The 25,915-nt window shown below is 40.9% G+C and overlaps 3 protein-coding genes across 3 annotated transcripts in view; all 3 read right to left on the bottom strand.

Annotated features, from left to right (window-relative positions):
* The window catches only part of cdc14ab (cell division cycle 14Ab), a 32,989-nt gene extending 31,431 nt beyond the window's left edge, over positions 1–1,558 (bottom strand). The window contains 2 exon segments of the mRNA XM_040048576.1: positions 69–159; positions 1,392–1,558. Coding sequence (XP_039904510.1) covers positions 69–159; positions 1,392–1,437 — 137 coding nt within the window. The 5' untranslated portion in view covers positions 1,438–1,558.
* A 6,418-nt stretch (positions 1,559–7,976) lies between these two features.
* Positions 7,977–13,236, bottom strand: rtca (RNA 3'-terminal phosphate cyclase). The gene is made up of 11 exons (XM_040048577.1): positions 13,057–13,236; positions 12,802–12,902; positions 12,153–12,296; positions 11,893–12,016; positions 11,256–11,314; positions 11,037–11,178; positions 9,620–9,741; positions 9,314–9,372; positions 8,996–9,090; positions 8,818–8,922; positions 7,977–8,638 (listed from the first exon to the last, which is right to left on the bottom strand). The coding sequence occupies exons 1-11, from the start codon at positions 13,105–13,107 to the stop codon at positions 8,540–8,542; spliced, it is 1,101 nt and encodes a 366-aa protein (XP_039904511.1). The 5' UTR covers positions 13,108–13,236; the 3' UTR covers positions 7,977–8,539.
* A 2,253-nt stretch (positions 13,237–15,489) lies between these two features.
* On the bottom strand, positions 15,490–25,330 carry lmnb2 (lamin B2). Its single transcript, XM_040048575.1, has 13 exons — positions 24,895–25,330; positions 22,409–22,545; positions 22,110–22,266; positions 21,688–21,813; positions 21,433–21,531; positions 20,960–21,031; positions 20,741–20,866; positions 20,378–20,598; positions 19,968–20,205; positions 19,779–19,886; positions 19,170–19,289; positions 18,992–19,072; positions 15,490–17,906 (listed from the first exon to the last, which is right to left on the bottom strand). The coding sequence occupies exons 1-13, from the start codon at positions 25,111–25,113 to the stop codon at positions 17,871–17,873; spliced, it is 1,740 nt and encodes a 579-aa protein (XP_039904509.1). The 5' UTR covers positions 25,114–25,330; the 3' UTR covers positions 15,490–17,870.
* Positions 25,331–25,915: the final 585 nt, after the last annotated feature.

Genomic DNA, 25,915 nt, shown 5'->3' with positions numbered 1-25,915 from the left:
CTGGCTTTGCAAGTTGTATATAAAACACACATAGTCAGAATGCAGTGCAGCAGGTGTGATATACTTACTTTTCATACACAAACTCGTCATCAGTGCAGAAGTAGTGTGTGTTGGCTGTGCTTTTGGGTTTACTGCGTAACGTGGCGAAATACAGGCGCTCTGTTAGAGACAGATATGAAAGGCAGTTAGATTTGCTGATTGTGGAAATCACTGCCTTTCCATTGTATACCACAACTTGCTGATAAGTTTTGAACCTTCAACGCTTACCAATAAACACACAGGTCAACTATGGGCATTCTGCTTCTTCTGCTTTTATGTTGCGCTGTTCCTGTATGTCTACAACTCTGAAATGAGGGTTTAGGAAGCTCCTCTCTATGTAAAGAGCTTAGCTTTATTTTTATTTTTTAAACCCACAAGAACATTGTAGTGCAACACAGTCTGGACTGATTATTGCTACAGTTTGATCTTCTGGAATTCTGAATTTAACTTCAGAGATTATGAAAGCCTAATAAAGGCAGCAGGAAAAGGAAAAAAAAATGGAGCAGAGTGAGCAACATTTTAGGTCCAAACATCTCGTTCATTTCTGAAATCCAAACCTTAGTGATGAAGCATATTTTTCACCCTCTCATCCTTGTTTATACACTAGTATGAGACACAGACACACACTCATAAAAGATGGCATTGGTTTTGTTGCTTTGTTTTCACCAGCTCTTTCGCTCTGCTTATCAGCTCTGAGTGATCCACTGAGTTATTTAGTTACACACAGTAAGCTTACAATGGATTTCAGAAAATTCGATTTTTTTTTTGTTTAATTCATAGCAAAACTGATTAGTGTTACTGGAGAGGGAATACAGTGTAGAAAAAACGTTTTTATGCAATGCCTGCCTCTCCACAGTGACCTTTCTGTGTGCACGATGAATCTACTGGTATACGACAAACGACAAGCTGTCATCTCTGTTTAAAACACGGAGTTGGCAGCCCTGGGGACTCCAAGCACTGACCGCACAAACAGTGAAGAGGATAAGGAACTAATCCAAGGCTAATTCTACAGAATGCTGCTGCTAGGTGTACAGCACTGTTACCCTCTTTAGAAGCATCGATGACTGATCAAATCTGAGAGGATGCCACAATCTCTATTTCAGCTCAGTAGGCTCTAAGCAAAGTTATCCATCAACATCACTTTATATAAAACCAGTCACCAATGGAAACAATCACTAACCTGCTGTGTAATGGCATAAAGTTGATTTTCTATTTATAGGATTTTACTTTTTTTTTTTTTTTTAACTCGACAACTCCCAGTTCTCCGTGGAGTTGTGACAAATAGTTTAACAACTATGTATTGTGCTTTTTTTGTCCCCTTGTTAACTCTGTAACAATACTGTTAAAGTTACCTTTGATAAACTCAACGGCTCCCAGCAGCTCAGAGTCCTGGCTCATCCTGAACAAGGCAGACAGGATCGGAGACTGTTTTGCACCCGCCACCGTCACGGATCCGTCTAACGCCTGACCTGTCTCGGCTCCGCCTGCTATCTCCACAAACTTTTCTGAACTGCTAGCAGTTCAATAAGCCGTTAGCGGGCTAGCAGGCAGCTGAACAGAGAGTTTTAACTAAAGTTAGAAACTTTCACATTAGTTCCACACTGGTCTTTTCAGCTTCTCCCCTCGAAAATACTATCCTTTCTACTCATTGCTTTCTGTTTTATAACGACAAGTATTCTCAGCCTTCATATTAGCATGTTAGCACCACTCGACGACGATCCGACACTCTAAAACTCAGATTGCCTAAATCCCTCCTTAAGACACGTTACTGTAGCAACGGGAGCCGCTCCCATAGCAACGACAGCCAATCACCAAACAGAACATGCTGCCTTTCTGCGTTGCTTTCAAGTTCCACTGGGAAACAAATAACGAGGCCTTCAATCACTCGGTCTACTCGACTAGTATTTGATAAGCTGGAAAAAGAAAAAACTAGTTGGTTCCAAAAGAAATGATGTAAATAAAACAGAGCAACGATTTGCAAAGCCAAAAACTCCGTATTTTATTCACAAAAGAACACAAATTATATGAATTAAAAATGAGTCAATGAGAGGGACAGTTCAGACTGAGCAACTTGGAGACAAAGTGAGAGAGACAAGATTGAGATGGTTTGGACATGTGCAGAGGAGGGAAAGTGATATAAGATAAAGGATGAGAGGGCGGAGGAAACGAGGAAGACCTCAGGGGATTAAATGGATGTAATGAGCACATATAGAGGGTTGGTGTGACTGTCAGATTTATTATTCTTATTGAATGTGCCAATGCAATAACAATTAATTATCAGTTTTCTTCTTCTTCTTCTTTCCTTTAACAATTTGATGTGTAAGTTGTCTTTCAGATTTGAGAGATCTCCCACAAAAGTTATATCAGGACAGGCAACTCAGTCAGCAATTGTCTGAGTATCTTGAAAAGTAACAAACCAAGAGCAATCTCAGGCACACTTTATCAAAGAAACACCATTCAAAGGTTGTGAGTCACAAGGCTTTGAACTTTTCCGTGTTTTTATATCTTTTACTTTTTTTCACAGTAGCAGTTTAAAGTTTTATGAAGCATTTCATTGTTTTCAAGAAATTTTCCTCTTGCAGTGTGATAACATCTATCACTATAATAAATAATTAAATATAAATAATATTCATTATGATGGATTTATGGTTCTCTCAGACATCCAACAACCTTGGCCATTAAAAGCATTTACAAAACAGCTTCAAATTTTCAGCTGAAAATCAGACGCAGAGGGTGTCTTTATACTGTAATCATGTCCACGTTATGCACACTAGGTAAGTACTGCTACTCGCAGTGAAAGAATTTTTACAATATGACTTGTTGGTATTACTATGTCACTATCTCTCTCTCTCTATCTAAATCATTATGGCTGATCTTGTGAGTGTGTATGGCAGTCAGCTGTGACATTGCTATCTGGATCATTCAAACAGCAGCTTAAAACCCCTTTAAAGTAAAACCGCACCTATATTGATGTCACTTATCTGAGCTGATAAAATGTGCACATTACATGAGAACTACTGTTTAAACAGAAGGTGTTTCAATGTGCTTGCCTTTCAAAGTAAAATCCAGTTAACAGTAAAATGACATTTTAAAATGTTTCCAGCTGCCTTTATCACTCTCAGACCTTTACGGGCTGAAAAATAATCTCTACGTGTTGTTTCAGCTCTCAAATGATTTTAGCCAAATTATAAAAGAACTTAAAAATAAAAGTTCAAAATTACACAAGCTGTTTTTAGGGGTTAAAAGATGATTTCTTTATAATATAAAATAAGTGCATTGAAGTACAGACACTTGTGCCAAAAAGTATACTGTGATAAAAACTGAAGTATTGACTTAACTGATTCAAGTAAAAGTGAAAAAGTATGGGCTCTGAAATGTACTCAAAGTAAAAAAAAATAAAAAGCAGCTCTTTGGAAGACATTTCTACCAGCCATTTATGTGCAAAGCTAACTGAACTATATTGATAAACTAATAAAACTATGATATTACATTGGAATACAAACATTTTAATCTAAATCCTAATTCTAATAAAACAGAGAAAAAGAAAGGGAATTATTAATTTTTTTTTTTAAACGGTTCTATTTGCTGTTGCCTACATTGTAGATGGTGAGTCTTCCTCAACACCTATACAGAAAAATGAGTATGGGGTTAAAGTGGGGTTCGGTAGGTGCGGGGATGTTAAGAATAACTGCGGTGGCTCAGCGTGGGGGCAAATATCACAATACAAAATGATTTCTAATGTGGGTTCCAGTATATTTTCTTTGTGTTCAGGCTGTGATTGGTTGACCCGTGCTGCTGAGGCTGCTCACAGGTTTATTGCTCTTTGTGGATTTACACAACTGAACGGAACAAGATGCGAGCAACGTGCTTCGGAACTTTCTGAACCAGTTAATCTTTGTCTTCCTAAATGACATACTCATCATCTCAAAGAACTTTATAGACCACCACAACTATGTTTTCCAGGTACAAAGACAGCTAGAAAACAGACTGTGTGTTAACATGAGACAGGTGCGTTGAATCTGTGACTTTTCTTGGTTTCATTATCAAAAGTGAAGGTAGACCTAGCCAAGGTTTGCAACCATTTGACGCTCAGCAGAGATGGTTTTCTTTGACACCTCTACTCAGGTTTACGGTTTAGGAGCAGTGCTCTTGTAGCAACGGAAAAGCAAAATGCATCCGTGTTGCTTTTCCCTGCTTTTTTTATTTGTGCCCAAAATAAATCTTCAAGTTCTCCACCTGCAGGATTACTTAGACCTGTACTCCACCTGTATATGCATTGTCCCTGGATTTTGTCATTGGGTTGCCTCTGCTATCACTTAACAACGTCATTGTAGAATCGATCTCCAAGCTGCTCATTTCATTGCTCTACTCTAGCTCCCTACAGCACTACAAATGAATCAACTACCGATCGACCATGTGATCCGCCTCCAGGGGATACTTGTTGTCATCATCTCAGACAGTGGCCCTCAAGTCACCTTGAGAGTCTGGAAAGAGTTCTGCATTGCCATTGGGCCAAATGTTAGACTCTCATCTGGTTTCCAGCTGCAGACTAATGGCCAAATCGAAAGAGCCAACCAGGAGCAGGAAGCAACCTTTGGTGTGTGGTATCAACCAACCAGTATCAACCACTGCAACAGGTCTCACCCTATTTGAGGCATCTCTTGGTGACTGCCCACCCTTGTTGCTGTCTGAACAAGGTGAGCTTACAACACCATCTTTGTTGCTGTCTCCAAATTACAGTGGTCCATTTTAAATTTAGGCCATTATCAACTCTGTTTCTATCCTCTGTTTTCAGCATAATTGCTCCAAGAGCACACCGATGACTCATCCAGGCCACAAAAGAACCCAAAACATCTAAAGAACTGCAGACCTCACTTGGCTCCGTTAAGGACAGAGTTTATAATTCAACAATAAGAAAGAGACTGGGCAATAGTGGCAACCGTGAGTTTCAAGAAGAAACCTGCTGCTGAGCAAAAAGAACACAACAGTTCATCTCACATTGGCCAGAAAACATCTTGATGATCCCCAAGACTGTTGGGAAAATGTTCTGTGACTGATGAGACAAAAGATGAACTTTTTTAAGGTTTGACTGCTGTTACATCTGCCATAAAACGAACACAGCATTTCATAAGAAGCACATAGCAGCAACAGTTAAACATGGTGGTGGTAGTGCGATGGTCTGTGGATGCTTTGCTGCTTCAGGAACTGGATCACTTGGTATAATTGGTGGAAACATAAATTCTGCTCTTCTCATGCTCAAAAACCCTCCAATGAGGTTGAAGCAATTCTGCAACAGTGGGCCAAAATCCAGCACCACGATGTGAAAGACTCATTGCAGTTGTTGCTGCCAAGGGTGGCACAAGTTTTTAGGTGTAGGCAGCAGTTACTCTCTCACACAGGTTTGGGTAGCTTTTATCTTTGTCTAATATTAAAATTTGTTTAATATGTGAAACATGTAAGTGCAATGTAAATAATGAAATTCTGAATGCAATATAATTTCATTGAAATTAGATTTCTTCCTCCAGCCAAATCCAAGACATCAGCATTTCTGGATAAACAAAGGTAACCAAGGTCAAGGTGTTTTGAGTCTATTATCTGTAATTAATGGCAAATCCTCAAGCAGATGACCAAGAGACGTGCTTGTTATGGGGCTTAGGCCTCATTTAGTCAATAAAAAGTCATATTTATAGATAAATATGAAAAAGAATATGTCATTAAAGTTACAATAATGAGTCCCTACAATAAATAGGAGTTTCTATTCTTTTGTTTTTCCTATGTCTTTCCTAAGTCAATCAAATAGTTTCTAGAAAATTCTTTAAACTATTCTGTGTGAAATGTAGGTGAAATGATCCTTCCTCTGACCTCAGACTGAGTTTGTGGTAAAGTTTCCTGCTGTATTTGTATTACAGAGTAGTCCTTTAACGTCCATTGAGCATCTGTATGTATCCCAATGACGACTTCAAACTCACCTGCGATCAATGAGATCCACACACAGTTGGGAGCTGATCCTGATCCAGGTCCCGGCCCCGGTACCGGCCCTTGTCCAGGTCTGGGTCCTGGCTGGAGTATCAGAGGGTTGACCTGGTGGGTCCTCCAGGACCCGGTGTCTGCCATGCTGCAGGGGAACAAACAGACTGTAAGGGTACAGCTGAAGGAAAGCGGTGTCAGGTGCCCTGGATTGGGTTACCCCTGGTTCCAGAGGGGACAGAGGTGTGAGTTTACAGCCTCCTCAGGTTTCAACACACATTCTGAGCTGGACTTCCTGCTATGCACACTGTACATCATGTCACCTACCGCAGGGGAGTTAGAGGGGCAACCAACACAATAACTAATGACATCACGGAAACAGGACCATAGGACACAGGAAGTCCAGGTCTAGAATAGTCAGGAGCCAGTTACCCATTTAATCCGCAGCACACATTCAGTTTTTACATCAAAAACACTTTGATGCTATTTGGGAAGAAACTGCATGGGGTAGAAAAGCTACAAAAATATTTTAAAAACCCTGCCAATACCTAACCATTCAACCACCCACACAATACACAGTGAGTAACATACAGTTTGAACACGTCACCAGTTGTCTAAGTAAAAATATTTCTGAAGGTGCTATTGATATGAAATTTTCACCAGTTTTTCAGTGAAATTTTCAGTACCAACCCATCCAATTCACACATGGAGAGAAATCAAACCATAGATGTCCATAATTTAATTTATGCACAATAATGAGAAATGACACATGGCAAAAGTATTGAAAACATGAAGAAAGGGAGATCCAAACAGGCATGGAAAGTCATGGCCCAAAGCCCAGAGAGCTGGGCAATGTGGATGTGGAGCACTCTGTGGAACCTGAGGAACAGGCGGTGTGAAGAGTTAGGGTCATCCCCTCCTGCCAGTTCTGGGGGTGACATAAAACTTAACTAGAAAGACACCACAGGCCACAACATAAGATAAAAAAAATTCAAAAGATTTGCTGAACATAGAATAAAAAAACACTGCTGATTTGGCCAAAACGGGCCCCTCGTACAGCTGTAAATCCTCCTATTAACGACTTCATCAGTGCCTGTAACAGTACCTCACTTTATAGACATGTACAGCTCTGATGTACTGATAGAACTTTGTTTTTCTTTTTGGTGGACTGATTTTCTCTCTTATATCAATTTATACACTGGATCTGCACACAACCACAGGCGTCCCTCAAAACATGCAGTAAACACAAACACACTTTTTTCTATTGACTCAGTGTCTTGTCCTAGTGTATGTCCTGTGTTTGTGTGTAGTAACTGGTTAAGTCATCAGTCCAAAATTAAAGTGGTTACATATGAACTGCAATTCTTGAGCCTAAATCTTGCAACCATGTAAACAGTAGGAGTGTGTGGTCAAATATCTATAAACCTCCACTCACAGCTCCTACACAACAACATAAAGCCACAGCACAGGGCTAATTGTAAATGGATTGGCTCGTACATAGCACTTTATACAACATCACATTCACACACATGCATCTACATCAAAGTGCTTCCTACTATTCATATGAACACCAGGATCAAACCACCAACCCTGTCATTAGTCGGTAACCTGCTCTACAACCACCCCAACTGAGAACTTCCTCCTTTGTAATCCCCATATCTGTATTAAGCTTCTATTTGCCATATTTCAGATCTCCTGTAGGTGGGACCAGTAAACTGGGAATGCCGTACATTTGCTGAATGAATTTTATTTTGGTTCAGGAAGCACAGCAGTCATCTCTTCCCAGTCAGCCTGTACGCTCATCTGTAGAGGCCTGATACAGCAGTTCATAGTGGGCATGCTTCCAATAAATGTAGATTCTGAGCAAAAACCATTGCTTTTAAGAAATCATACTGAAGGTTGCGCAGTAGTTGAATTGCAATCAGTTTTATGAGCTTGAGCAAAGCATGCATATAAAGATAGAACTGGAAGACAGTTTATTCATTTTATTGGTCAGGTTATGATTACAACTCAAAACTTCATATGTAGTGGTCACTGTTAGATAATCAGCAATGCTGATTTCTGAACCGGACTGACAAAGCCTCTCAAAAGTCTAACTACTACACTCCACATAAGTGTTAAATAGTCCTGATCCTTTAATCGCAATGACCCTTCTTTGCTGAGGGTTGAATTCTCATGCAAAAAGCCAAAATCTCAATCAAGGCTATGGATATATGAAAATTTTCAAAACTGAACAAAGAAAACTCAAATTTGACAAAGGAGGATACTGACCAAAAAGCATAATCCCAAATCTGCTTTCAGTCAAAGAGCAACCAAAGAACCAGGAAAGTGAAGTGCACATGGGGAAACACTGGAAATCTTTCCTTGGAGCAGTTAAAAACAGGCAGAAACGTGTGAACACAAGGAGGAGATTTATTTATTACAGTATTTATGGAAAAAAAAAAAAAAAACCCTGAGAGACAGAAACTAAGAGGGTCGGCCACGTTTGGAGCAGCTACCGAGCGTGGGGTCAGTGTGTGCACAGCGTGTTCTGCTACAGGTTGGGGTTCACCGCTCCTGATCCTTGACATTCGATGATGTAGGTGATGTTTCTGCTCAGCTCGTCTTCGCACTTTGTTATTGTGAACTTCGCCTGCAAATACAACAGCACACAAGGTTAATGACTGATCAGCTCGACTCAGACCCGAGGATGACCTGAGGTGCTGCGTCAGACACCAGGACAAGACAAAGAAGCAATATTAAAACTGAAACTGTGACTCGCGAACAGAAAAGGCACCATTGGGTGAGTCTTGTGCTGTAAGAGTTTCTGACCTGAGTCAGCTGCTCTGCGATGTGAATTGCTGTCTGTGTGTGTAGTGTCACAGCACCAGTTCGAATCCGAGACGTTCCCTTTGCCAGCGCCATGAAGATAATGAGCTGCAGAGGAGAGTCAGAATAAGGTCAGAGTAAGGTCGCAGAGTGTGTGCGTGTCGCTCTCTCTCACACTCACCTGGTCCTGCAGGAATTCGTCCACGCAGCCATTGTGTCTGATGTTTTTCAGCAACATCTCAGCAGCTTCAATACCCACTTTATCTGCATACACACCTGAAAAACAAAAATCCCATGTACTTGAACATCTGCACTGTCAAAGAAAAGTCACCACACTGTTTCAGAACATCAGCCCAACAAGCATTCAAAGCATGTTTGTTTTCAAAGAGGGGCATGGGGAAGTAATGACTTCATATAAATTACATTTCTCAATGAGGTGTCAACATTTATCACATTACTGCAGCATTGCTGCCACCTGCTGGTTCAGGTGACTCCTCACCTTTCTTTCCTAGTGCTGAACCAGCAAATATGCAACCTGTAGAGGACTCGGCGATGATTCTGAAAAAGAGGTGGAAAAGCAGTCAGGGGGCTGATCCTTTGGGAAGCATTGGCAGTTTTAAACCGAGAGCTTCATAGCGTACGGCCTCTTAGACCAGGTTTCACAAAGCTATAACTCCTCTTCATGCTGAGGATTTTAAATGATCAGGACTCTGGCCAAATGCTTTTCCTCTTTTCTAACGTTCCAGAACATTTTTTTTTCTTCCTTGCATGCCAACGCTGAATGCATCGTATGTTTAGAGCTTACATTATTCCATTTCCATTCCCGCAGGCCTTTTCCTTCTCTTGCTGTGGCTGGATGTTGATGTAAAGTTCTTTGATTTCCTTCCTGATGGTTCGAACAGCAGCAGCTGACATGTCTTTAGCCAACTGTAGAAAACAAAAACTACAGTCAGCTCAATAAAGAAAAGCATACCTGACATTTTCACATTTAGTTTTACAATAACAGACTACGCAGCACCGGACAATACATTTCATTCGAAAGTTCCTTAACTAAGTTTAAGAAAGTGAATCCATTTCCACAGAAACCTTGGCTACAGTGGCTCTTCTTAAACAGAAGGCAACAAATCAGAGAGGTTCAGATTTTCTCTGTATGTTCCAGGCACAACTTGTCCTGGCATCACATATGTTGCCCATATCTTTATGCCATATTATGTTATCTTGGCATGTACCGTTTGAAAGGGCAGCATCTCCTAAAGCAACCAGACACTCATCCAGTGTGCTGTTTGCACTTGAGATATAGATGAGAGGCTGGCACTCCCCATACTCCAAAACTCTCTGACCACTGCTAACTTGTCTTGCATCACGATTGTCTAAATGATTCCCCCATAACAACATGGAAAATTTCTGGAGTCACATGATGGTCTGAAAAATTGTCTGACTAGAATCTGCATCCCATAAACTGCTGGCAGATTCATTTCTGGGTCTTTGCACAGTACAAGGGTTAAATAGCACACTGTTCATCAGGAATTCAGTGCAGTTGTGGAAGATGACAGTTAAGTGCTAACTATACTGTTATGCACTGTCCCCACTGCTGTTCTGCACAGGACTCAAACCTAACGCCAATTCATCGCAAAGAGTGGATACGTTTATATATTCAGGAGGGGAGTGCACTCCTTAGCCAGGTGGAGACCGAGCGACCAAGTCCAACACTAGGCTGTTGGGTCTCCAGCTGTCCATGTCCGCAACAGACTTAAATCAAGGCTTAAAGTCGCCATCTTGGACTCTAGCTGGTGATGTCAGTCCTTATCCTGTTCTGAAGCCTCGGTGAGCTTTGTGTAGCTCAATATAAACAAAGTGAAAGACTGTATAAAAGATGGACGTAGCAAGGTCATCACAATAGAGTTTCAAAAAAAAACTGACGTTAGTAGGAGGCCTCACTGTGAAACTGCTTATTCATTGGGTAGCCATTTTTGAATGACAAGTCATTAGCCAACGAGCTAATAATGAGCACAAATAATCCTTTCTGAAACATAGCATGTGGCTAAGACTAGTTAATTAGCAATGACTGTATTATCAAAAAAATAAATAACAAAGAAGAAATTGTGTACCGGCAAATTAATGAAAGACTGGAAAAATAATCCAGTACACAAGAAAAACAAAAACACAACAGTCGACCCAGTAAAAACCATAAAATGAGTAATGTGAGTGAGTGTGAACTTTACTTTGAAAGGTAGAACTCCAGCAACATAAGCTCTACCATAGATCTTTGTGATGTTTCCTCTCTCAGTCATTGTGACAGGCGTCAGCTCTTTGACTGGATTCACCGTCACCATGACCTCACCTCCACCTTTAGGGTAGAAACCCCTGATACACAAATACACTGTCAGATACACACAAGTACTCCAGTAACATTTCAACTCTGTAGATCTTGGTACACTGACCTCATTCTGATGTCACAGTCAAAATGGACTCCAAACTTCTCCACAATGGGTTTGAATACCTGAAGACAATAAAAAAAAATACAATCAAATGTAATATAAAAACAAACTCTATAGACACACACTTAAAGTTCTCTGCTTTCACTTTCACTGGAAGTGCATCAAGTTAAGCACTAACTGAAGCTCTGAGTCAGTTAGCAGGGTAACAGACTGGGGTAACCCGAAGTTTCTCTCTGGTTGACTAATATCACAAGCCCATCAGTAAACTCTGTCTTATCCCTTTCTACACATTTGATCTTCACTTTCTGTCTCATAGGCCACATCAGATTACTGCTGAATAACTAGATTTAAAAGTCAAATAGAACTCCAGCAACATCTAATGAATATTAGACTTGGGTGGATGACCACTGACAGCATAAAAAGTTGTGTTCTATCAAACTTTAATACAGTCTATGGAGGATCCGAGTGGTCCAGGCAAAATAAAGTGACTCTTTCCACTCTAAAGGTAAACATCATGGTCCATACTGACATAATATACTCTTCAGTGAGTTGGATTAAAATGGAGACTGTTCTTGGTATTGGGGTACCAATGATGATTGCTTTGTCTGTTATAGGGCTGCAGTGTGTCTATGTCGATTACCTTGATAGCGTAGTCAATCTGAGGAGCCATCTCTGCGTTGGTTCCTCCCTTCAGACAGAGCTGTGAGGCAGCATCGGCATAAAGAGCACAAGGCAGAGCAACCTGCAGCAGGAGACACACACTCCTGACACACACACACACAAGAAGTGATTATATATAGATGTTTAATGTTTAAAACAAAAACAATCAATAGCTTTTGTATTACTGCCAGATAGCAGCTGGTTACATAGTAAGCGATGCAGTCAGTGGGTCAGACTTACCCTGCAGTCTGCGTGTCAGCCGTGTAGTTCCCAGCCCGGGTTTTACCAGGAGTCAGACTGATGTCAGTGGAGCCAATGCTGGCTCCTTGAAGACTGCCAGAACACAGATCTGAGACCAGCTGCAGGCCGGTCAGGTGCTGTGGTCTGCACACAATTGATCAAAATGTTACCATTTTAAATTTCAGAACTCCTGTTCTTTTACTGGGACTTTGAGGGGGCTTGTGCCTCCAACTTTTTAAGAACGAAATAGAAATGCACACGAAAACGTCGCAAATAAAACGCACCGAACAGTAATCAATAAAATCTAATTAAGATAACTGATTAAAAGCAGAGGAAGTTCTGCGGCACAGAGTCGTGAAGGTTTCTGCTGAAGCTGCTAAAAGTCGTGCTGTGCAGACTGAAGCTGAAGGTGACAGATGGTCTTCTTTTCACACAGAAGCTGCGTTTTTAAATCAGCTGAGTCTCAACAAAAGCACGCAGACAAACCGGGAGGTATTTAACTAATCAGCGTTCACACGGTAGAGCAAATAACACAAATGTAAATAAATCGGCCAATCGGTTGCTTTTGTTAATACTTTTAAGTTAACCGATGCATCAACTTTAATGAATAGGCTAACATTAGCCTGCTAGCACTGAGCTAGTAACTCACCTCAGACCCGGCGTGCTTCTGCCGGCTCGGATTTTAGTGATTTTGATGGAGGACCCGATGATGCAACTGAGCGCCGCCGAGACTCTCAGGATCTGTCCGCCCTGCACAGAGCAAATGAAGGGGAAACAGAAGCGACATCAGCGAGCTAAAAACCGCCTGCTGTCCGCCGCGCTAGCATTGTGCTAGCACATTAGCGGCGGGGAAAGCCGGCAGCTTTTCATGTGATCACCTCCCCAACATAAAGTGAGTACTCACTCCTTCCATCACGCTGCCGTCTATCTCCACAGCCTCAGAGTCCATCTTCATTCAAAACAAAGAATTTTTTACTCGGATGCTGTTGCTCAGCTCAACTCCAGCTTCCCGTACTTTTCCCTTGTGTTTGTTCTTCTTCTTCTTGGTCTTTATCAGCGGTTGACAAAGAACGAATTGGTGCATTACCGCCACCAACTTGTATGGAGTGGGAACCAGAATGACGCTTCAGGATTGGATGCTATTATACAAATGGGTTTGTCTAAGATACCTAATTAATATGGCGTTATTTTTGTAGAATAGTGGCACAAAAATAACGCCATAAATTATGACCTGATAACTTTTACTTCCTGGGTTATTTCTAAGTAAACAAATTAAATCTAGTTTCAGTTTCATTCTATTTGGGTTTTGAATCAGTTGTCTTCTTTCTTTCTCATACTCCTGACAGTATAATATTACATGCTCTACTCTCAGCACCCCCACAGTACTTACATTTTTATTGCAATGTTTCCCTAAAATGCATGGTGTATAATTTAGCCCAGTGCACCTTAATATGAGACGTAAAATGATTGCGTCTTCTCTACTCCTTCTCCCTACACTTCTTCATCTATAACCGAATGACTGCAACCACTTCCATTAATTTTCAAACTAAAATGAAAAAAAAAAAAGTGACCACACTAAAACAGTTTTTTTCTTTCCTCCAAGTGGTGGAGTAGAAAACATGATTTTGTTTATTTACTAAAATATTTTATCTGTAGTTTATGGAATACAACATTTTCCAGCCATTAACTCTCCTCAGTTCCTTTAGAATTATTTTCCAGTCCTATTGAAAAGCTGTACAGAAGTCTTGACCCCTTCATCCGCTGTTTCTTTACATTTTGCTAGGACAATGGGAAGCTGGTGCAGCAAATGGCTGAAACATGGGCAAACATGCATGAACATATAAAACAGAGTTTGTAATGAGCTTGAAAGCCAAGATTTGGTATGAGCACCTTTATTATACTCTCTTACTATCCTAGGCAGCTTTACTGTAACGTCAATGAAGATTTGAACCAAAAATTGCAAATGTGGCTTCATCACTCTTCATGAGACCCATTTTTCAGTTCATTTCTTGTGTAAAGTACTTAGGAAAAGAGTGGTGCACCAAGAATATGAAGATGACCCAAAATTAATGCTGGGATGGGGTGGGCCACAAGGGATACACACGAGCCATCCTTCAAATCTGGTCATTTGGAGGAGCCTTGGAATTTGGACAGTCTTTGTTGAAATGCCATACCTCCGTGATTTTAGCTACTTTGTAACCTTTTTCTAAAGCTAAAGTAAATGCAGGGATGGGCCACAAACCAGTCAGAGCTCTTTGCTCATTACCAAGATTACATCACAGGCTGCTCACTGTTTTGTGAGAATGTGTTTTCAGATTGATTACCGCCATTTAAGTTTACCCTGCTGGAGCTAAATGTATTGCTAAAAACGGACTGTCATGATGAATATGTGGCTGATTGTTACTCTCCCTCTTTATGCTTTTTTTTTTAAACTCAAATAATAATAATAAATAAATGTCCAAAAAAGTAAAAAGAAAGCTTAGTTTTTCTTTTGTTGTTGTTGTTTTTTTTAATCAAATACAAAACATTAACTTTCATGATATGAAAACATTTTATTAGAAAAGATCTTCAATGTATAACTAAAACATGACAAATTAACAACAAAGTAAACAAACACTAATAAACTGCGACTGAAAGTATCTTAAATCGGTTGGCTGAGGCAGCAGCAGGGAAGCTCGGACCTCCCTCTAACCACCTCCTCCTCCGGGGAGCCATCGAGCTGTTCCCGGGTCTACCCCGGCCCTTCTGATGGACATGCCTGGCTGAAACACGTTACCCAGCAGGCGACGGCCTTTAGATGTGGAGGAGTGGCAGCTCTACCAGTCGGTTAGTGGACTAAGAAATCAGTGTCATTCCGAGGTCATTCCGACCTTCAGTCAAGGGTCTGACGGGTGTCGGCCGACTCAGAGCTACTCTGAATATGACTTTTTTTGCATCAATCTTTCAAATGTTTGATATTTGTGTCACCTCAAGTTAATAATAAATGCTAATATCAGGTTAAAATGACTTGGTTGTAGTACAAATGCCTTCAATGACATGTCTCATCACATATGCAAGCAGAGACTGTTGAGCAGTGGGGCCACACAGACCCATGTTATTTGTAAAATCATTCTAATTAAGTGGCATTTTTAAATCGGACGACCCTGGACTCTGCATTGTCTGTCAGATAAACAGCAGCAGTAACTGTCACAAGTTCCTCAAAGGCCATTATTTGACTCATATTGTTTTTACTGAGGAGCTATCAAATGATGTCTGTTCAAGGCATTCTTTATAAACACGCCTCACCCCACTAATATTAATGATTTGTATGCACATAGAAGACTCTTGATACCAAATACATATGTGTAAAACATTTATTAAGTGTACAAAAAGTAGCTTGACAGAAAATCATAGATAAAACAGACAATACATGCCATAACCCCTACATGAATAATAGCATTTCTCCGGTTTTTCGGACTTCTGTTGTCATCAATGTTGGTTACTTTTCAGTTATTAGTAAAGCAACTGGCGCTTTCTCCCAATAAAAATCAAAACATTTTATATTAACTGTTCGTATCAAGTGAAGCCTTTCGACTTTTTAGTGGAACACTACAGGAATAGTGTTTAGGTAATTTTTTTGTTTATTTTTTTTACATGGACCTTGAAATATAAGTCGAGTTTCCCAGTTTCATTAAGTCACAAAAACCCTACCAGAGCCAATCTAAGAATTGTACACACATTAAAAAAAAAAAAAAAAGTTAAACTGATTACATAGAACTAGTAAATCACACAACACAAACACACGAGAGAGCCGTTTCCACAATAACACACAGCAGGTATGAGAAAAACTCATACAGTGTGCTCAAGTCAGAAACAGAGTACAGACGGAGACAGTGTACTCGAAATAGCACGTCAGACCTGCAAAAGTCTGAGGAAACAGGAATCTTACTTCCATCATTTATCCCACACACTTCAAAAAGCTTGTCAGTTTTAGGTTTCAGATTGAGAAAGCTTTAACTTTAATTTCATCATCTAACCTAATCCAATTGACACTGCACTGTTCAAAGAAGAACAAACCCAAGCAAAGAAAAACTGGCCGCTGCATGGTAAATGTTCCTAAACCCTAAAGCCTCAGCTCCACTCTGCAGATCCAGGTGCTTATTAACAGCCTGGCATGTTGGTTAGATGAGTCCAATATCCTGTCTGTCTGCACACATACGTCCTGTTTCTGGGATAAGTGTTTTGGCTCAGAGACGCAACATTTAGCAAGTCTGAGAAGCACCAGTTCTCCAACTTTGTCGAATGAAAACTGAAAACGGCAACAAGAGGCAGAACAGCAGACTGTAAGAAAACGCCACCCACCCTACAATGTCAGCACTTGTAATAAGTGTTCTATTATTGTTCTGAAGTTTAGTTTCATTGGTTCTCTGGAGGCATCAGTCAGTTTTTGTTACAAGTGCAGATTTCTTCCTCTGCAGACTACACACGGGCAGCATAGACACGCATCTGCTAACAGAAGCGTTGCCAGTCAAAATGAACCACTAGTGTTTTTTGGTCAAAAAAAAAAAAAGTGCTGGCCTCACTAAAAAAATCTCTACAAAAAACTATTAGCAACAAATAAAGCCAGTCTAGGCAACAAGTTGCAGTGTAATTCAAAAAATAAGAGCTAAATAAGAACATTCAAACACTGTAATGGAGCGGTGTGAGGGCCCTGGACTTCCTCTGGGTCTGCTGTCAGGGTTTACACAGCTGCTTTGGAGCACTCGCAGCTCTTTTAGGTGTGGATAGGACTGAGTTCAACAAAGCACATTTCCCCAAGAAAGCAGGGTTCACATGCATCACATAATTCTGACCATGCTAGTCTTGTTGAGGGTCGTAAGAACACAGACGGGAGAGCTACGTGATTTTAGGTTTGGCAGTTGTCTTGTGTTTTTTCCTGGCTTTATGGATTTCGGTCTGCAGCTCAACTGGGAGCCACATTTAACAAAAAAAGGAGGCTGCTTTTAGTTTTCAGAAATCTAAGAACGTTTTATCTTCACCTTTGAAGAAATAAGGAAGAGAAAAATACGGCGCATAGTCACAAAGAGTTCTAGGTTGTGACCAGAAGGTCAAGTATCAACAGAGTGTACCTCAAAGGTCAGAGGTGGTTAGATTGAGCCCAAAGTAGAAGAACTGGATCCGGTCAATTTGCAAACCACCTTTTGAATAGGGAAATCCAAGGTAACTGAACAAGAATGTATCGTTTCATTTGCATTTGGATGCAAGTGAAAGGAAGACTTCAAAAAATACTAAGAAGACATGCAGCAGACAAACATGAGTATCCACGCAATAAATGTTAAAGTTAGAAACACATTCAGAAAGGCCCTGATCTCACAAGGGGTTTGATAACAGATGCATTTTACTCAGTACACACCCAGTATACAGCGGGTGTACATAGCATATAGACTATATATAGTATATATACCATATATAGTGTCTATATACCATGTTCTGTTGTGCTTAGGAGTTGGGATCCATCATATCTAATCCATCGTTGCTGGCGTCTGACTAATTTTTATCGACTCATTAAAGTAGGTGCAGAAATATGGAAAGCTATAAAAACCAAGTCCATTATACAAAAATGATCTTGAATAGTAAAAACATCAAATAATGAGGCAATGGACAGGATCATATCTGAATGGCTCTAGAAGAAAAAAGTAGTATATAAAGGGTAAAAGCCATCTACTCATGAGGAAGGCTTCACATGATGGCACACTCTCTGGACGACACTTTGCCCTGTAGGAGAAACAAAAAGGTTTGTTATTGGGAGACTTCCATGTGTAGCAGTACAGATGTACAAGTTCCAAAGACTGACTCCATCCAACAGCCTACAACAGGTGCTGACTGACACAGACCTTGTGTTCTACACTGTTTAACCTCAGTAAATAAACATGTTATGAAAACTATGAGCTCATTTTGAATGTGATTGCAGCCACACGTCATAAATACGTTGGCGCAGGGTCACATGCAGCACTGTGTAGCATCCCCTCTTCTTCTAACAGCAACCCACAAGTGTGTGGGACTTGAGGAGAGCAGCTGTTGGACTTGTGGAAGAGGAATGTGTCCCATTCTTCTCTGTTAGAGGATTCCGGCTGCTCAGCAGTTCTGACCCTGCTTTGTCCTGTTTTTTTGGTGCAAACTGCCACTTCCATAGGCACTGATTTTGGTTAGTATGACCTCAGCAGTTTTCCACTTTGCCTCAGTCTCTTAAACTGGCTTTGGTCCAGAGAAGACAGCGGTGTCTATGGATCACGCTCCCATGTGGCTGCCTCTTTGCATGACAGAGCTCCAACCTGCATCTGTGGAGGGCACGCTGAGCTGTGTTCACACACTGATCCTGAGCCCATGCACTGATTTTCACCACACAATCATGACCGTTTTAAGGGCCTGGTGATGCAGATATCTAACAATGATGATATTATGAACTACAGATGATGAATTACTCAAAGTCTTCACATGTTTACATTCAGAAACATTCTGAAAAACAATTTGTAGACGCAGTTTTCTGCAGAACGGTGAACCTCTGCCTCTCTAAGATGCTCTTTTTAGACCCCGTCATGTGACTCACATGTTGCCAATTAACCTAAGTGGCTGCTAAATGTTCCTCCAGCTCTTTCTTTTTAGTACCACTTACTTCATCAACCTTTTATTGACTTTGTCCAACTGCTCTGCTACCTGCTCCTGCCATCGCGTCAAAATGAGCTCATAGTTTTCTTAACATCTAATCTAACTGCAGTGACAGCCCTGCTCCTTTACACCGAGCCAAACAAAAAGTTTTACCAAAAAGGTAAAGAAAAAGAAAAATTGTTGGCCAAGTGTACCGTTTGTGCCACTGTCTCCTCCTCGCCATCAACATCATCTACATCCACCTGAGTGTTGGTTACAGTCCTCCTGGCCACCTCCTGTGAGACAAACACCACATGACTCAAAAAATAAAAACCATGTACGAATTTCAAGCAAAGGAAACTGGTTTAGTTAGCTATGCACGGATGTCTTTACCTCGCCATCAGCATTGACCAAAGAGGTAACTATGTCATTTCCTGTGCCCCAGGAAGCCTGGCTTTTCCACAGCAAGTCAGTTGGAGGACTGTGAGCCATACCAGCATCGGCAGACCACACCTAGGTGCAGGTAAACAACAAAAAAAGCTGTTTACAACATACAGTATAACATACAGCTTCACATATTACATTTTTACAATATTACACAGCATGATCATCACGGTACAGTCTGTTAAACTTGAGAAATATCAGTCTGTCCAGGTAGGAAGTCTGAGCCGCTGGGAATCCATTTCACCTGCACAGGTGCAAATCAATGACAACAGGTGCAGTGGAGAGACAACAAGTCAATGCCCCAGAGGGTTCAGCAGACCTCCCTCCTTATCCCTCACGACTGATTTTTCTCTTGGTGTCCTTGTCAAATACTAGTAGCATGAGACCACCAGTGGGTGGCAGCACATTCAGCACAGAGGGAGAGGGAGGATGGCTGCTACAGGCCAAATGATCTTTGCTGGTGGGCTCTTTATCAGTGTTCCTGTCTCACCTCCACTACATGTGTGTCTATACGTGTCTGATCGTTTAGGGTCATGCAACCATACGCAATCTACTCACCGTGACAGACTGCCCAGCTTTCAGGACGTATTTTGGTGAGAACTTGTAGATGATTTCTTCCCCATTGTCAACCTGTCTCTTCAATCTCCAGTTGCCCAGAGGCTGGTCCTGCAAGACATGAGGAGCCTTAATACAGAAGCGCACTTTGTTCAGAAAAGGAGACACAATATAAAATTTCACCTAACACACCTGCTCAGTATCGTTGATGAGTGTGACTGCGTTTCCATCCATGTCAGTCGGTGATATGGTGACGGCTCCAGTAGCCGTAGCCTCTTCTGACACCAGCAACTGCTCCTCTCCTCTTCCAATCTCGGGCATCTCCCTAACCTCTGCTTCCGCTCTCTTCCTCTTAGAGGAGCGGGAGGATGAAGATCCTGTTAATCTGGACACTGTGACTCGGGAAGACGGGCTGGGGGACAGCTTCAGTCTAAAAAAACAGGAGGAGAAAATGATGCTGTTGGAATCAATGCTGTTGCAACGATCCCAACAGCCCAATCTGATCCAAGTATCACTTTCCACACATCCTACCCACGGTGCCTACAGTAAGTACTGGCTCTGATGGCATCCTCATGATAAAGTACTTGATAAAACATGTGCACCTGTGTTCCTCTCCCTCCAGCAGTTTCCTGTATGCATTGATCTCCATATCCAGAGCCAGCTTCACATCCAGCAGCTCCTGGTATTCACTGAGCTGAGCATTCATCCGGTCTCTCAGTTCAGCCATTTCTTGTTCTTTTGCTTCGATGGCACGGCGGTGCTTGTCTCGCTCAGACGACAGAATTTCTTCCAACTCTCTGATACGATCTTCTGAGGCAGCCACCTACAAAAGCAAACATGCAGACACCACCCAATTAAAACCAAATAGCAAACCACCAGAAATCCTGAGCTGTTTAAGGGATTTAAAGTGTGGAAGCTGTAGGAGAGGTCTCCATTTGGGTGTACTGGTGTCCATAAGGCCACACCTGTTTCTGCAGGGCACTGAGCTGGTACCCAAGGCTCTCTATTCTGGTACGCGACTCCTGCAGCTCCTCCCTGGCTGAGCTCATTGCCTTGTCATTAATCTCAGAGGACACTTTGGCATTATCCAACTGCAGACAGAACGAGACAGATAGCATATTTGAACACAAGGAGCATAAAACAAAAAGAAAGAAAAGGGGAAAAGACAAACATGTGTCTTTCACCTTGGCCTGAAACGTTTGCTCCAGTTCTTCCTTATAAATAGAGACTTGCGTATCATGTTGCCTCCGCAGGTCCTGGTTGGGATCACACAACTCTGATTAACATTCATTCTCAACAGAAAGCCTGCTGAGCAGTGCTGACACAGATGTGTAGGTGAAATGTAGCATCAACACAAACACAGTACAGACATAATAATATATACATAATATACTTGCCAAAATGGTTACAGAGAAAATTAACAAGTCCTAGCACACAATGTGAAATTGTGCAGCATTTTACAGTCAGAGCCAACCAGCATGCTCCTGTGCATGTGCGCATGGTGCCACAGGCAAAAAAAGAGCTAAAGACTGACTGATACTAAAAATGCCTTTATTATTTGTATGATAACATTTGTTTTTCAATGACACAACTGTACCTGTAAATATACTGGGTTGTAGCAGCCACAGACACGGCAACATCAGGAATTAAATCATACCTGTAAAGCTTGTGCCAGTTTGAACTCATAGTCCTGTCTGACTCCAGAGTCCACCTCCACTATTCTCTGCTCATGTCGACGGCGAGACTCGCGCACCTCCTGAGCACAAGGAGTGAGTGAAGTGTAACAGAGAAACGTCACCCAAAGAAAACCCAAAAACTTTGCTACGTTAAAATAGAGAGGGAAAGAAATCTGATTATGCAAACTTTATGGCAGTCTTGTGCACAGGCACAGTATTTACGACACAACCCTTACCTCATCAAACATAGTCTTCCTGAACTCCAGCTCTTCACTCAGTGACTGACAGCGATTCTCCAAGTCCACACGCATCAGTGTCTCTGCCTCCAGCTGGCGTTTACCAACAGCATGGCTGTCCTCTGCCTACACATCATAAGACCGGGACATTTATTAGCACATAAACAACATTAGGCTGATTGGCTGGCTCTTCATGACCAAGCAGAGAACATTTGTCATGTTAGTCTGGCATACAAAAAGTAAATGAAACATTTACTTTTGGGGACATAATACCCAAATAAAAAGGTAAACAAAATTGTAATATCAATCACGATTAAAGTATTGTGGTGATCATATATTATCATTTCTAATTATTCAACCATTTCTAGATATTTCTTTTTTCTGGCTTCATTTTTTTACTAAACATCTCGCATCTTTCCCACCTTGGCCAGCAGGCTCTTGACATCAGCTAGCTCAGAGCTCAGAGCAGCATTTTGGCTTAGAGCTGTTGAAAGAGCTGCTTCATTCTTATTCAGCTGGGCTTCCAAACCACTGGCCCTGGACATTGCTGCAGCAAGATCACCATCCTTTTTCTTTATACTGGAACAAATAGACAAGGAGGCAGAACACAATTAATATCTTTAAGTGGTCACTTAATGGCCCTTACAAGCAAACATCCAAAATCTTTAGCCACGTTAACACGATTTCAAATTTTAAAAAAAAGTATTTGATAAGGCGTTACCTGCGTGTAGCTTCTTCCAGGTCAGCCTGAGCCTTGCCCAGATCTATCTGGAGCCTGGCTCTCTCTTTAGCAGTTTCATCCAAAACTCGCCGAGCATCAGCCAACTCTGCCTCATACAGAGCCTTTAGGCCTGTTACCTAAAGAGAAGGATGCAAAACACATTACCTGGTGAAGAAAACAAACACTACTGACTGTTCCAGAATGTAAAGTCTTCCGAGTGGTTGCATATTACAACAGAAGGACATGTTTCTAAAGTTCACCTTAAAAAAAACAACAAAACAAAACAAAAAAAAAAACCCAACCTATTTCTTTTTTTTCTCCTTTCTTTTCTTTTAATCAGACAGGATTATTACAGGAACATACACTAAACTAAATATACACTGTGGCTCCATTATTATGTCTTAAAATTAAATTTGTTCCCGTTTGAATTTTATCTGAATAAATAATGAATTGAAAAAGATAAATAAATAAAACTCTTTCAGTCCAGCACTGGGGGCAGTGTTAAATTCAACAGTCAGAGCAGCCGTTTCCAGCTGACCTACTAATTTCATTCAGTATCAATTATTCTGAATGAATAGATCCAACTACCACAACTACACACACTGTGTGACGTTTTCAGTAACCATATATAATGTTAAGATGTAACAAAAGTAATTACTGTCTGAAAATAGCCTTAAAGCTTTCCTTTCACTGCTGCCACCACATTGGACTTTCCGAGTCTAAATAAGATTCAACTAACAACAAAGAGGAAGTGCATTAGCATTTGAGCAAAAAAATACCTCTTAAGTACTTCATGGGCATCTATAAAACCTATAGAAACCAACCATCGCACATTGCTTCACCAGTGGCAAAAAAGGCGAAGAAAAAGAAGACAGAACAAAGCAAGGAAGACTGGTACAACCATTCACACAATGGAGAGAGGTTTGGGATTTAAGACTTTCCAAAAATGTCAGCAAGCACGTCACACTTCTACTGGATCCAGAATTTTATTTTATTTTTTTTTAAAAAAACTTGCCTGCTTATGATCTAATTTACTTTTTTTTTTTTTATTACCTTAGTGTCACTGGAATTTAAAATAACATTTTTAGAATTTATATTACATTATTAAGTAGCAACCCTGTCAGTGTTAGCCACATTGGTAACTACTCCCTAATACCTGCAGTACAACAAAAATGACTCCTGGTTTTTTAAAAACAAACAAACAACAACAACAGCAGCAACAAAACAGCAGAAAACAGTCACAAACGCAGGCTTGTTAATTTAGTTAGCACTAGGCATGCCAACCAATAAAATCATAAGGCTAGTGTGCAGAAAAAGGTAGCATTGAGTGATCCACTGAGTGATTGCTAACATAAAAGAACACGTTTAGGGGCTCTCCTTTACTCGTTATAAAAGAAGGAACTTTGGAACATAGTATATGAAAGTGTAAAAAGGGTGGACAAGGCCAATTTTTCACGAATGTGGTTATTGCGTGCGTTCATCGCTGTGTTGATTGGGGTTGCTACGTTACAAAAAAAACAGGAAATTGATGCTGCTATGGGCAACAACGTGTCTTTGCAACACCACCTGCTATAACTCCAGTAGAAACACTACAAAACCAAAATTTATCTGTTGTAGGTCAAGTGTCGAAATAGTAGTTCCTTTAAGAAGCAGTTCCATTACAGGGTTGCTACCTGTGAGCATACAATGACTCACAGCACGAAGAAATAAAGGATCTGGCACGATTACAAGATCTACCATTACTCAAATATGTTGGGTTTTTGTTTTTTTTTTTGTTTTTTTTGATGAAGCAGAAATCATACATCATGCAAAGGTCACATATAAAATAGAAACCACGCACAAGTTAAAATTTTAACTTTAGGGCAACAACTATTCAAGATTACAACAAACACCTTTGTCCCATGATAGGTTCTATCGATGCCTATCTGATGAAGCGCAAAATTGTCTTGATACAATCATCCAGGTAAGGAAATCAATCATTATGGTAAAGAAATTCCCCAAAAGTGGATTCTGTAGGGTTTTTTTGTTTGTTTGTTTGTTTAGTTTTTTTTTGTTTGTTTTTTTTGTGTTTTTTTTTTTGGGGGGGGGGGGGGGCAAGTCAAATGAACGGACAAATTCACAAATGCAAAAAATACATTAAAATAAAAAATAAAAATAAAATTTAAAAAAAAATCACTGAGCAGAGATTGGCGCGCAGACCCACCCGCTCAGTGCTTCCGGTCCGGTCACATTTGAATACAGATGCAGTATGGATCATTACGGCAAACAATGCAAAGCCAACGGCACCAGTGAAGCTGAGTTTACCGTATGTGAGCGCAGTTAGTTACACATTTTACGCCGCATAATTAACGTGACTTATAATGACCGATTTTCCCTATCGTTCAAGACTAGATATGTGCGCGCACGAGCCTTTTTTCAGTTACACATTTTTACGACAGGGATCACGTGCTGATATTACATTTGCTGAAATATTTTCATTTACTAACCTCTCTCGTAGTCACCTCTTCTTTTTCCGACACTTTGACCATTAGCCGGTCATTCTCCAATTCCAGCGCCCGCACGCGATCGATGTACACAGCCAGCCTGTCGTTCAGATGCTGCAACTCCTGTTTCTCCTGTAAACGAGAAATCCGAGTCGGGGAGAGAGGAGTGGAGGCCGCTGACCGGCCAGCTTCACGGCTTGGGGTAGCGCTTGCAGTCGCCATAGCGGTTCCTTCAAAATTCTGCCCGAGTTTTCCTGAGCACTCAGCGAGCAAAAGAAAATAAATGACTGTATCTACTGGCTTTGTTAGATCGGGATGCAAAACAGCTCCTCTTGATAGTTAGCGCCAGGATATCGCAATCAATGAGCCGGAGGACCACGCAGTGTCTCGAACGCTTGCTTTACACAGTGATGTGATTCCAAGATGGCCGCGGTCAGGACCGCGCCAAAAGCAGAGGACACTTCCTGTCCGCAATGGCTGATGGGAAAGCAGAGGTACGGGAAGGGCGTAACGTAACGCATTACCTCCTGTCTAAACAAAAGCACCTTTAGAGGTTTTTTTCGAAAATGTCCCGTGACTTTAACATTATGAAGGACAGCTTCCCCACCAAAACCCACGAAAAATTACCAGAAAGAACTGTTCACACTTGATAGTACTGAAGAGGATTAGGGCCACTGGAAAAAAAAAAAAGCGGGAACGTATTTTTTTTTCTTCTTTTCCTGAATTCTGAGAAAAAAGTCAGAATTCTGACTTTTTTCTCAGAATTCTGACTTTAATCTCAGAATTCTGACTTTTTTTCTCAGAATTCTGGCTTTGATCTCAGAATTCTGACTTTTTTCTCAGAATTCTGACTTTTTTCTCAGAATTCTGAGATTAAAGTCAGAATTCTGACTTTTTTCTCAGATTTTTTTTCCAGTGGCCCTAATCCTCTTCCGTATGATAGCAATAGGATAGGGTTACACAGGTGCATATAAAGACTGTGATGTCAGGCCATAAAACCAAACTTCACCTTTCCTGTATGCTT

The sequence above is a fragment of the Simochromis diagramma genome, unplaced genomic scaffold (assembly GCF_900408965.1).
Source record: "Simochromis diagramma unplaced genomic scaffold, fSimDia1.1 OVJJ01000557.1, whole genome shotgun sequence".
Classification (NCBI taxonomy): domain Eukaryota; kingdom Metazoa; phylum Chordata; class Actinopteri; order Cichliformes; family Cichlidae; genus Simochromis; species Simochromis diagramma.
Note: the sequence above shows the minus strand (reverse complement) of the source record. Positions and strands in the feature narration are given on the sequence as shown.